This window comes from Peromyscus maniculatus, chromosome 16 (assembly GCF_049852395.1).
Source record: "Peromyscus maniculatus bairdii isolate BWxNUB_F1_BW_parent chromosome 16, HU_Pman_BW_mat_3.1, whole genome shotgun sequence".
Classification (NCBI taxonomy): Eukaryota; Metazoa; Chordata; class Mammalia; order Rodentia; family Cricetidae; genus Peromyscus; species Peromyscus maniculatus.
In genome coordinates this window covers 11,896,318-11,908,959 of record NC_134867.1, presented here as the reverse complement: position 1 = coordinate 11,908,959, position 12,642 = coordinate 11,896,318, and the positions used below count along the sequence as shown (strand labels likewise).

The 12,642-nt window shown below is 47.1% G+C and overlaps 1 protein-coding gene across 2 annotated transcripts in view; it reads left to right on the top strand.

Annotated features, from left to right (window-relative positions):
* Positions 1-7,848, top strand: part of Pdss2 (decaprenyl diphosphate synthase subunit 2) — a 248,067-nt gene extending 240,219 nt beyond the window's left edge. For both annotated transcript variants that reach the window (XR_006064394.2, XM_006982760.4), the window contains one exon: positions 7,024-7,848. Coding sequence is in view for 1 of the 2 variants with exons in the window: in XM_006982760.4 (XP_006982822.1) it covers positions 7,024-7,182 (159 nt within the window). In the remaining variant the exon portion in view is untranslated. The remainder of the gene's footprint in view (positions 1-7,023) is intronic.
* The last annotated feature ends 4,794 nt before the right edge of the window (positions 7,849-12,642 follow it).

The window sequence follows — 12,642 nt, the reverse complement described above, 5'->3', positions numbered from 1 at the left end:
GCCAGCCCCACCTATCCTTTCTCCTGCCTTGCTAGTGATCATTCAGTTCTTTATTAGACCATCAGGTGTTCTAGACAGGCACAGTAACACAGCTTCACAGAGTTAAACAAATGCAGCATAAACAGAAGTAACAGCCCTTAAAATAATATTCTACAACAGGGGGTGATCTAGGAAGTGTTTCTCAGGTTTCAACTCCATCTTTGTGAGTGGGACCTTGGCATCTACAGTGTGTGTGTGTGTGTGTGTGTGTGTGTGTGTGTGTGTGTGTGTGTACAGTGTGTGTGTGTGTGTGTGTGTGAGAGAGAGAGAGAGAGAGAGAGAGAGAGAGAGAGAGAGAGACAGACAGACAGACAGACAGAGACAGACAGACAGAGATACCGGCATGCTGGGATTACAGCTGTGAGCCACCACATCTAGTGGCATCTGATCTTTTCTTTCTTTTCTAAGACGGGCTCTCACTGCATAGCCCTGGCTGGCCTGTAGCTTGCTATGCAGACCAGGCTGGTCCTGTTGCCTCCTGAGTGCTAAGATTAAAAGCATGTGCCCACATTGGCTTTTTAAAGTTGCCTATGTGAATCTTCTCAGCTTTTTAAAGCTCAAATTAATGTATCTTTTCAAAGAACATTTTACCCATAATTTTTAAAATTACACTATCTATTGTGATGTGTGTGGCATATGTGTGCCAGAGTATACGTGTTGGGATCAGAAGACACCTTTTGAGAGTTAGTTCTGCCCTTCCACCCTTGGGCTCTGGGGAAATGGAATTTAAGGCTTTGAACGTTCTAGGGAAAGTGGTCTACCAGACTACAATATTAAATGCTCTATAGCTACCATCAAATATTCAGTTGAACCTGTTTCGGTAAAGTTCACAGAAGGGTTAGAGGTGTAGTTCAATTGAAAGAACAGTTGCCTAGCACATATGAATCCCTGGGCTCAATAAAGGAGGCAGGTGGCACATAGGCCTGTAATCCCTGCATTCAGAAGGTAAAGACAGGGAGGTCAGAAGCTCAAGGGTTATCCTTGGCTACACAGTGAGTTGGTGCCTAGCCTAGACTACATGAGACTCTGTCTCAAAAGTAAAATAAAATTCACAAAATATCTTACAACATAATTTTTTTTTCTTTTTTTGTTTGTTTGTTTGTTTGGTTTTGTTTTTGTTTTGTTTTTTTGAGACAGGGTTTCTCCATGTAGTTTTCGTGCCTGTCCTGGAATTCACTCTGTAGACCAGGCTGGCCTTGAACTCAGAGATCCGCCTGCCTCTGTCTCCCAAGTGCTGGGGTTAAAGGCGTGCGCCGCCACCGCCTGACAACATAAAAATATTTTACAGCAAGGACTGACTGCTCTTCCAAAAGACCCAGGTTCAGTTCCCAGCACCCACATGGCAGCTGACAACTGTCTGTCACTCCAGGATCTGACCCCTCACACAGACACACATGCAGGCCACCAACACATAGAAAATAAAAATAAATTCTTTTAAAAATAGTCTGCAGCATAGCCTGTTTCTTTTTAAATGACTGTGTCATTGGGCACAGTGTCCCCACGCCTATAATCTGGTACCCAGAAGACATAGGCAAGAGGACTAGGACAAGTTCAAGGCCAGCCTTGACTACATAGCAAGTTTCAGGACAGCCTCGCTTAGTTAGGGTTTCTATTACTGAGATTACGTCTTAGAGAGGAAAGGGTGTATTTCTTACAACTCTCAGGTCACATGCTGTCCCTGAGGGAAGTCAGGGCAGAAACTCAGGACAGGAACCTGGAAGCAGGAACTGAAGCAGAAGCTGTGAAAGAACGCTGTTTTCTGGCTTGCTCATGTCAGCCTGCTGCTTATACCACTCAAACCACCACTCAGCATCACCACTGAGCCACCCACGTCAATCATTAATCAAGACAGTGTCCTACAGAGCTCTTACGGGCATCTGGATGGAGGCTGTATCTCAACTGAGGGTCCTCTCCCCAGACAACTTAGCTTGTTCAAGTTGACAGAAAACTAGCTCACACACAAGGATGCATAACAAAACTCTGTCTCCAAAGGAAAAAGAAAAACAGACAAGGATCAAATAATAAAGATACTAAAATGTTGTTCCAGAATTGAGCATGATGGCACATGCCTGTAATTCCAGCAATGGGAGACAAAGACAGGATCTTTCCAAGTTCAAAGTCAGCCAGAGGCTACGTAGTAAGAGCCTATCTCAAAACAAGCAAAAAAAAAAAAAAAAAAAAAAAGGCTGAAAACTTTTAGGTCTCAAGCCTGGGACAAATGGACTGAGGTATCCATTAACATATCAAAGCAGATTCTGGCTCCAGGGTCTCCCTGCATCCCTCACAAGGCCTTCCTGACTAGGGTACCCACCCCTACCCTGAACTTTCCCCCCAGCTCCTCTGGCCGCTATACAAAGCAGCCATTTTGTCTATGCCAGTCTCTTGGCCCAGGCCGCCCCTCTTGGCTGTTCCTCTCCCGTCCCCCTTCTCCTCAAATGGCCTAGGTCAGTGCCATATTCACCCTGGACTCTCCCGGATGTCCCTGCCTCTGGCTGTGCTCTCCCTCATATCTGTAATAAACTTTCTCCTCCACCACACCTAGGAGCAGTCATGTCCTTCCTTTTTTATTTCTTTATTTCATTCAAAACTCATTAGACTGAGCTGGAAAGACGGCTCAGCAGTTAAAAGCACTGGCTGCTCTTCCAGAGGATCTGGGTTCAACTCCCAGCACCCACACGGCAGCTCACAACTGTCTGTGAGTCCAGTTCTGGGAGATCCACACCCTTTTCTGGCCTCCTCAGGCTCCGCACAAGTGTGGTACATGCAAGCAGAAGACCCACACACGCTTTCTTTTTAGTTAAAAATACTGGGCTGAGGCTACAACAAGAACTGAAGCCAAGATAACAGGGAACTATCTAACTGTTCTAGTTCACTCTCGGGGCTGGCAAGGGCTCCGCAGGTAAAACACTTGGTGGAAGCCTGAGAACCAGTTTCATTTCCAGAGCCCATGAAGCAAGAAGAGAAGCAAGTCCTGAAACTGTCCTCTGGTCCCCACATTCACAGCGTGGCCCTCTCACATACACACACAGTAATAGTAACTAGTAAAATGATTTTGAAGAGGTTGCTAGCTAGCTCTGCTGTGAGATCGCAGTGTTGTGGTTATGTGAACGAACGTTCTTTGGAGACACAAGTGAAAACCAGGGCGAAGCGCCCTGCTGCCCAGGGTGTGCCCAAGCCCAGTCCTAATGGTGATTATTAAATATTTAAGAATTTTGTGACCCCATGCCCCATGGCAGCTTGAAATCAACCTCGATAGGCATAGTATACCACAGAAATCTTCAAATGCTTCATGGAGAGCTAATTTATAAGCATACCATTGCATGCAGCTTCTCTCCCTCTCCCTCTCTCTCCCCTCTCCTTTTCTGTCTCCCTCCCTCTTACATGGCCTTGAACTCCTGATCCTCCTGTTTCCAACTCCAAAGTGCTAGGATGCTTGGATTACAGGCATGCAGTCCTACACACAGCATTGTAGCTCTCAATTATTCTATATTTAAAATTTGAAGAAGAAGGAGAAGGAGAAGAAGAAGAAGAATTACAAACATCTTAGCCTGGTTCAGAGCTGCCCTGGGTCCCCTGACTCTGATTCTGCAAGCTGTGCCCTCCTCGGCTGCGTCCCTTCCCGCACACCCTGCCAGCCGCCCTCTGCTGCCCTCTCTCCCTGCAGTCCTCTTGCTGCCCCTGCCCCTGCCCCTGCCCCTGCCCCTGCTCATCCAAGCCCACTCTGCAAGGCTTTCTGGAGTCCCTCCTGGTTAGCGTTAGCTGTCCTGCCCTGCACCTATACTCCACATTAGTGCCTTGGTGTTGCTGCGTTTCAGTTTCTCTTTAATTAGCTCCTGATCCATGAGCAGAGAAGGATCATTCCACTCTTGCATGCAGTAGGTGCTCCGTGAGTTCTTAGAAACTCCGCATAATTATTGTAGATATCCACAGGCCTGCAGTTGCCAGCCTAGAATTTAAAATATTGACTTGTCCATTAAGGTCCAAGGAGATTGCCGATAAAGAATGGTGGCATACTCTACCTACTAAGTGTCTTCAGGATCTGAGTCCAGCTGCCTTTGAGGTTCCTGTATGTCAGACCAAACAGATCTGATCTGATTAGGGGGAATGGCCTAGGCCACAACAGCTGAGGCCTCGGAGGAGAGCTAAAGAGGCTGAGCTGAAAAGTGACTTACACCACGCAGTGATCTGTGCTCTCTCAGGAAGCCCCTAACACCCCCCCCACCCCCCCCACCCCCCGAGGAACTGATGCCATCTTCACTTGGAGCTGAGAACAGTTGAGGGGCTTCCCTCAAAGGGCAAAGCTACAACAGAAACTTGAAGCTGACTGTGCACTCCGTCATTGGCGGGGAACTAGGGAAACCTAGGCTGGAATACTCTCGGTGTGGGTGCCCAGAATCTGAAGTTTAGTAGTGGTTCTGGAGAATACGGCATCAGAGAATGCAGCCTCCGAGGTGCATGGTGGTACGTGCTTGTAATCCCACCTCTTGGGAGAGGCTGAAGTGTAAGGCAGACAGGGACTATAGTGAGTAGGACAGGCAAAGTAATATTGCCCCCTGCCCCCCAAAAAAGTGAAAGGGCTTAGAAGGTCTTGCTGCACAAGCTTGGTATGAGTTTGACCCCCAGAATCCACGTAAAGGTAGAAGGAGAGAGCCTGATCTCATCATCCATGATTTGGTGGATACACACACACACACACACACACACACACACACACACACACACACACACACGGGTGCATGTGCTCACGGTGTAAGAAAAACTGAAAATTAGAAATGTGACCTCTGATCTCAGCTTTGCTGCGTTCCATCCATTATCCTGAGTCACCGAGTTTCTCTGGACCTCTGACCTCTTGATTGTATAATTAGAATAATAAGCCAGCATATAGTTTTTATTCCTGTTTCATGAATTATGCAGTATGTAGCTTAAAGTCTCACAAGGAAGTCAGTGAGTGAGGAGAAAATGAGAACACAGCACTGTAATAATACTGTGCTCCAGGAGTACACAGGACAATCCGGGAGCGTAGAGGAAGAAGAGCAGCTAACTCCTAGTGCCGTCACCCTAGAGCAGAGGGCCTTCCGTCCAGGTGAGATCTGGGGGCTTACTACACATGGAAAGATGACCCCAGGAGAGCCGGTATGTCAGCTCTGGAAAATGCAAGTTATTCCCCTTAACACATGAGCAAAGGCATGACAGGAGAAAATGAAGCTGGGTAGAGCAAGACTGGAAAAGGACTGACATTCTCCTGGAACAGCTTGGACTGCTAAGGCCGTCGGAAGGTAGCGGCAGATTTTAGACAAGACTGTATTTGCAGTATAGTAGAAATTGCAATCTTCTTGCCAATGTGGCGTGGTGGATGGAGTATGGGAGTGCAGGATGGTTTGGGAAAGCTCTTTAGGAGGTAATTGTGAAATATAACCTAGCTGGGGGCTGATGAGATTCCCCAGTAGCACAGTAGAAAAGAATGAACATAAATCAGAGCTCCAGCAGAGCTGCATGGATGAGGGCCCATGATGAGGGCATCAGTGGAAATGTCCACATCAGAGCTGAGCTGTGGTAGCTCGAGCTTTTAATCCCCGCATTCAAGGAGGCAGAGGTAGGCCTATCTGAGTTCCAGGCCAGCCTGGTCTACGGAGTGAGTAACAGGACAGCCAGGGCTACACAGAGAAACCCTGTCTCAAAAAAACAAGAAAATGTCCACATCTGTCCTAGGCAGGAGAGACATACAGCACTCCCTACTGTGACTCAGGTATCCAGGCTGAAGAATATCTCTGCTATGTGGCTGTCCCCAGTGCCCGAGGGAAAGCCCTAGAGGAATTCACATGGGCAGTTCCTTGCTGCAGCCATAAGTAGCATGCATCTTCCATGACTCATAGATGGAGTCTTGTTCCTGGCCCCACCCAGGCTCTAGGATTCAGCCTCTGGTAAGCTAGCCTGGGCTGCCTGGTGCCTGACTGCAGGAATGAGAGATGCCTTCCAAGAGTTCACTGATAAGACTATCACACTGGAGCACAGTAATTGAAGGACAACAGAGGGAGCCTTTTCCAGCCCTAAGTCGTAATCATTCTGTTTGATTCTCTTAAGATTTTTTATCATTGGTTATGTGTATGGGTCTGTACTCAGGAGGGCCGTTGCCTGTGGAAGCCAGATCCCCTGGAGCTGGAGTACAGCTGTTGGGAGCTGCCCGCATAGTGCCAGGAACTGAACCTAGGTCCTCTGAGGAGCAGCACACGCTGGGCCAGATCTACACCCCTCTTTTTGTTTTTTGTTGGTTGGTTGGTTTTTGAAATAGGGTTTGGCCATGCAGTCCAGGCTGGCCTCTAACTCCCAGAAATCCACCTGCTTCTGCCTTCTAAGTGCTGGGATTAAGGGTGAGTGCCACTCTTCCTCAGCCCTTGGTCCTTTCTTACAGTCACAGAGAGAAATTGGAAGTCAGTTTGTTGGGTAGTGAGAGCTTATTTTATTCTTTACAAAAATGCTTTGTTTCATTCTTTCCAAGTAGAGTATTTTTGTTTTAAATAAGTCATAGTCAGATTTAATAATAGATGTCTTCCTTGAATTTTCGTTTCGATTACTGTGTCAACATGAGGTTTTGGTTGTTGTCTGTTACTGTTTTAATCTAAATTTGCATGGAGATGTTAGAGGAGGCTTCCTGGAATGAAACACCAGGCTGCTGAATTCCGAATGCCAGAGAAGTCCCCCTTGGCCTTCTCCTGCCCTCCCAGCGCGGCCCTCTCAGCAGATCAAGGGGTGGGTGTGGGAGGAGATGTGATTGGGCTGACTGCAGCCTAACGTGCTGCTCTGGAGCACACTCCTGCAGCCTTAGGGACGGTGCTGAGATGGCCTGGAATGATGGCCCTTTTCCTCCGTGCAGAAATACTGGATTCACATCTGTCCTTGCCTTTGTTCCCAACACATACCCCAGCTAAATTGTAGTCCTCACTGTACAACCAAAAACTGACTTATTGTGCTTTTATTTCTTAACAGTTGCGAGAAACAATCAAAGCTGGCAAAGGTGTGACTTCAGCTATTGACCTGTGTCGTTACCATGGAAACAAGGCACTGGAGGCCCTGGAGAGCTTCCCTCCCTCAGAGGCCAGATCAGCTTTAGAAAACATTGTGTTTGCTGTGACCAGATTTTCATGACACCAAATTAAAAAGACACTATTGTTCCTTAGCTGAAATCCCAGAGAATGGGGTGGACAGGAGAGCTTTGTGATGAAATAACTAAGATGTTAATGATTTTTAAAACGTAAGTATTTTTTTTTCCTGTTCTTTTATCTCAGTTACTTAATGAATCTATCTTTTTGGAACCACTACAAACAAAATGAGAAGGAAAAAAGGTCACACAGTTTTCACTTGTCACGCCAGAGCACACTTGAGGCTGCAGCAACAGAAATAATTAATGAGACTCACTCCTGTGACCTCAGCAAATGGACAGGAAATAAGCCCTTATTGATTGGACCAAGCCAGGGATGGCGCCAGGGCGATGGCTGTGGTTTTCCTTCTGAAGAGGACAGAGCAAGCTGGAGGCTGCAGGTGTCAAGAGAAACACTGGATGCCAGCCAGGGAGGACACATCAAAACCTGATGACCAGTCCAGTCCATTGGAGTGAAGAATCGTTCTACGAGTTAAGGGAAAATAGGCGTGGCTGCTGTCTCAAAATCATGTCTCTGTGGGTATAATGTGAGAGGCTTGTACATTGTGGTTTTTATTGGGTTTGGGAGAGGTGAGGAAAATGTTAGAAAGTTGCCAAATACTTGAAGTTGGGTATTAAAATGTTGCCAAGTGTTGATTCAATTGTATCAGAAACTGCCTTTCTTTCTTAAAGATCAAGTCTAGGACACATTTCAAGCCTAGCCTGGTGGCACACGCCTTTAATCTCAACTCTTGGGAGGCAGAAGCAGGTAGATCTCTGAGCTTGAGGCCAACCTGGTCTACAGAGTGAGTTGTTGGACAACCAGGGCTACAGAGAAACCTTGTCTCAAAAATAAGCAAGACAGCCAGGTGGTGGTGGCACACACCTTTAATCCCAGCACTGAGAGGCAGAGGCAGGCGGACCTCTAGGAGTTCAAGGCCAGCCTGGGCTACAGAGTGAGTTCCAGGAAAGGCTTCAAAGCTACATAGAGAAACCCTGTCTCAAAAAACCAAAAAAACAAGCAAGACACATTTCAAAGGCCAATGTTTTAATTTCAAATACAGTGTATTCACTTATGACACTGATTTAGAGACTACCTCTGGTTTTTACAGCATTCAGGAATGTAATGATTGTGGTGGGACTTCATTGGTTGGGAGTTCTGTTTTAACCTCAGAATGTCACTGTTTGGTCTTGAGCCACAGACCCTGAGTTGCAGAAAGAACAGAAGAAATCACACAGGCTGCAATTGGACACTGCCTGGGCGAGGTTCATGGGAGCTGGTGTCTGTGGTTTGCACAATGCAATATGAGGATTGCCGTTGACAAGAGGGCTGAGTTTACATAAATGATCTCCACCGAGACTCGGCTGCCTCCCTGCCTGTGTGGTGTAATTACAGCCCTATCTGGAGACAGCAAACACAGTAGCAGATTGTATTACCCACCTCACTCAAACACTAGGGGAAGTTATTTGAGTTGATCCTCCTCCCAAAAGCTTCATCCAGGCCCGGCATGTGGCATGCAGTGAGGAGAAAATGGGACCTACAGAGGCTAAGGTATGATGAGTGGGCTCCATGATAATTGAACGGCTTACACTACCTTGTTCTGTAGTCCTTAGATTGCCATAGAGCATTCCACTCTGTTCGAAATGGCTCTTCTCGGCGAACTTGGCTTAATTAGTAACTAGGGCTCCAATACTATAGCTCTGACTGGGTTCTAATCATTAACTTCCACAAGGAGGAGTCTGGATGCTGCTGGGCAGCCACACAAGACAGGGAGCCGCGCCATGCCTCAGATCTAGTTCACTGTACGGCCTTTCAAAAGTCACTCCCCTCTCACTCAGTGTCCTCCTCTATACAGTGAGCTTAAACGAGGTAAGTACGAAGTCCCTCCCAGGTTTGCTTGACGTTGTGAGTTTGTGTCACCCTGGAGTGGCCGCACCTGGAACCCAGCACTTTGGGAGGCTGAGGCAGCCTGGCTAGGCTACAGAGTGAGTTCAAAGGCCAGCTTGAACTAAATAGATCCTGTCTGAAAGAAAAAATAAATAAACAAATAAAAGTTAGCGTTTCTGACCATCTAGTAAACGTGCTGCAGAAAGAAGATCCAGAGGAGGAAAGGGGACCCTGAGCGTCTCTGACAGAAGACGGGGAGCTAAATGGTGAGCTTCTGACCCAGCTGCCTCACATGTAACCTACCATTCCATCTGCCTTAGGTGACACACTGGATTCTTGTTTCGACACCCACCTTTCTGCTTTCTCTGATCTCTGTTCTGTCCCCTCCTTTAAAAAAAAAAAATGGCGTCTCATGTATCACAAACTGGCCTTGAACTCCTGGTTACAGACACGTGCGTGAACATAGCCAGCTATTTACAGGAGTGCTGGACTAGGAACCCAGCTTCTCACACAACAACAAAATGCCCTTCCCTGCTGAGCCAGCTTCCCAGCCCCGCATCCTGTTCTGAAATCCCTGCTCTCTTCTTTACTGGCCGTATATGCTCCTTTCTTCCTGTGCCTAAAACCCTTCTCTTAGCTGTTTGTCTTCCTCCAGCTTTAGGAAAAACTTCCTGCCGGGCGAGGTTTAATCTCAGCACTCAGGAGGCAGAGGCAGGCAGATCTCTGTAACTAGACCAGCCTGGTCTACACAGCGAGTTCCAGCCAGTCAATGAATGTTACATAGACTATCTCTAAAAAACCTTCCAGTTAACTCTCACAGCAGGCTGTTGGTGACTGAGTCCGTACATCTGGACAAGTGCCAGCCTTGTGGGACGGGGACGATTTATGAAGCAAACGTGAAATCCCTCTCTGCACCACCCTCATGAAATGACTTCACAGAGATCCTCGTGCCCCTGCCTCCCAGTGCTGGGACTCAAGGGCTTTGCTACACCACCTGGACTTTCCTTTTTTCTTTTCTTTTTTTTCTTTTTTTTTTTTTTTCTTTTTTCTGGTTTTTCAAAACAGGGTTTCTCTGTGTAGCTTTGTGCCTTTCCTGGAACTCACTCTGTAGACCAGGCTGGCCTTGAACTCACAGAGATCCACCTGGCTCTGCCTCCCGAGTGCTGGGGTTAAAGGCGTGCGCCACCACCGCCCAGCTTCCTTTCATTTTTACATGGGTTCTTGGGATTGAATTTAGGTCACCTGCCTTGAGAAGCAAGTGACTTCACCTGCTGAGCCATCTTGTTGGCCCAAAAGCAATCTTTTCAAATTGAAGATTGTTTCATTTTGTTTTGCCTGCGTGAGTATTTTGGCTGCAGATATGTTTGTGGGGCACCTGCCTGTTTGGTGCCCACGGAGACGAGAAGAGGGCACTGGTGCCCTTGGAACTGGAGTTTCAGACCACCATGAATGCCATGTGGGGGCAGGGTTAAATCCAGTAAGTACTCTTAACCCCCAGCCATCTCTCTATCCCTAAACTGAAGAATTTGAACGAAGGTTTAGGGCTGGGGACATAGGCAGCTTACGTGAAGTCCTTGGTTTGGTGCCCAGTACTGCCTGTGTGGGGGCACACGCTGCAATCTTAGCGCTCAGGAGGTGGAGGCAGGAGGATCAGAAGCTCAAGGTCATCCTTAGCTACACAGAAAATGTGAAGCTAGCCTGGACTAGATAAGAACCTGATATTGGTGAAATTATCAAGGCCACTCCACGTAGTTAAAAGGGAGGTTTATTTAGTGGCGTAACTTACAAATGAAGGGATAGGTAGGTCGCAGGGTCTAGGAAAGATGTAGTGCGGGCCGGCGGTAGTATTCTCTGGAGAACTCTGCTCGGTCTACCTCCAGCGTCCAGGGTCCAGGAACCAAAAGAGATGGTGCACCCGGATCTCAGGTCTTCAGAGTCCTCTCTCAGCCCCGCCTTGTAGGCGTGACGTGACGGTTACCGAAGCCTCAGTGGGGGTTGGAACTTCCAGATCAAGGTTGGAATGGCTACCCACCACACCCTGACTCAAAAAAGGAAACCAAACCCAAACGAAAAGCACAACATAGGAGATTTTGGGGCCCAGGGCTTAGGTGACCCCCCTGGCAGAACACTTGTTTAGCATGAGCAAGGCCCTGGATTTGATTCCCAGCACCACAAAAGAGAGCAAGAGATTAAGTGAGGCAGGAAACTGGTAGTTTCTGTGTTGCACCCATTTCTCGAAACCCCCAGGGACTGAGGAGCCGGTTTCTGATGTAAGCACATAAGGGTCTTTTTATTGTCAGATTCAACCTGGGCCACCACCAGGCAGATGGAGGGAGATGCAGAGGCAGTGAGCCCAGGGGTAGAGAGTTTTTATAGGGAAAAACCACATGCTGGGAATTACATGCTTTGGCATCTTGGGGTTGGGTAGAAGGGATACTGGCAAAGTGATTTTGTTAAATCATTGGTCTAGACTTTCAGTGCGAAACCATATTTGAAACTTTTGGGATGGACTTTTGGCGGGGAACCACAACTTGCTGAGCAGGATTATCTGGACTTCTCAGAAGGATTATCTAGATATCTTCAAGGGCTGTAAACCACAGACAGAATGTCTGTAGGAGTGTATATCTCTCCTGTATATCAGCCTGTATTTCTTGTCATGGCACACTCCTGAGGTCCTTCCAGGAACTGAGTACAACAGGTGGTCTAAGATGGTGGCCCTCTCCTAAGATAGAGTCTGTATTGCCTTCACATCTGGAGAAATACAATCAAAATATTTAGAAAAGAGCTGAGTGTCTGCAAATGCCTTTAATCCCAGTACTCAGGAGGCAAAGGCGGATGAATCTCTGAGTTTGAGGCCAGTCTGGTCTACAGAGTGAGTTCCAGGGCAGCCAGGACTGTTACACAGAGAAATTCTGTCTCGAAAAACCAAAAAGAAAAAAGAGGGGCTGGAGAGATGGCTCAGAGGTTAAGAGCACTGACTGTTCTTCCAGAGGTCCTGGGTTCAATTCTCAGCAACCACATGGTGGCTCACAACCATCTGTAATGAGATCTGGTGCCCTCTTCTGGCTTGCAGGAATACATGCAAGCAGAACACTGTAAACATAATAAATAAACAACATAATAAATATTTTAAAAATAATAAAAAAAAAGAAGAAGAAGAAAACAAAAAATGTCTCTTGGGGTAAAGTAAGAAAAAGGAAGAACAGTCAAGAGAAGACTTAGGGGTGTGTCATAGGGCTAAGGGGCTGGCTACAACATGAAATGATTCAGGCCAGTGTGGGTGGACTTCAGGGATCTGCTGTAAGGATATTTATTGTCTGTGATCTTGATCCAGTCTACAGAGCAAGTTCCAGGACAGCCAGGACTACACAGAGAAACCCTGTCTTGAAAGAAAAAAAAAAAAAAAACAACTCCACATGCCACATGGTTGTCTTCTGACCTCCACATGCATGCATACACACACACACACACACACACACAAATAATAATAAAATTTTACATAAGTACTTGTTTCAAGCCTGGAGATACAGGTAAGTGATAAAGCGCTTCCCTGGCGTGTGTAAGTGCCCATAACAATGTG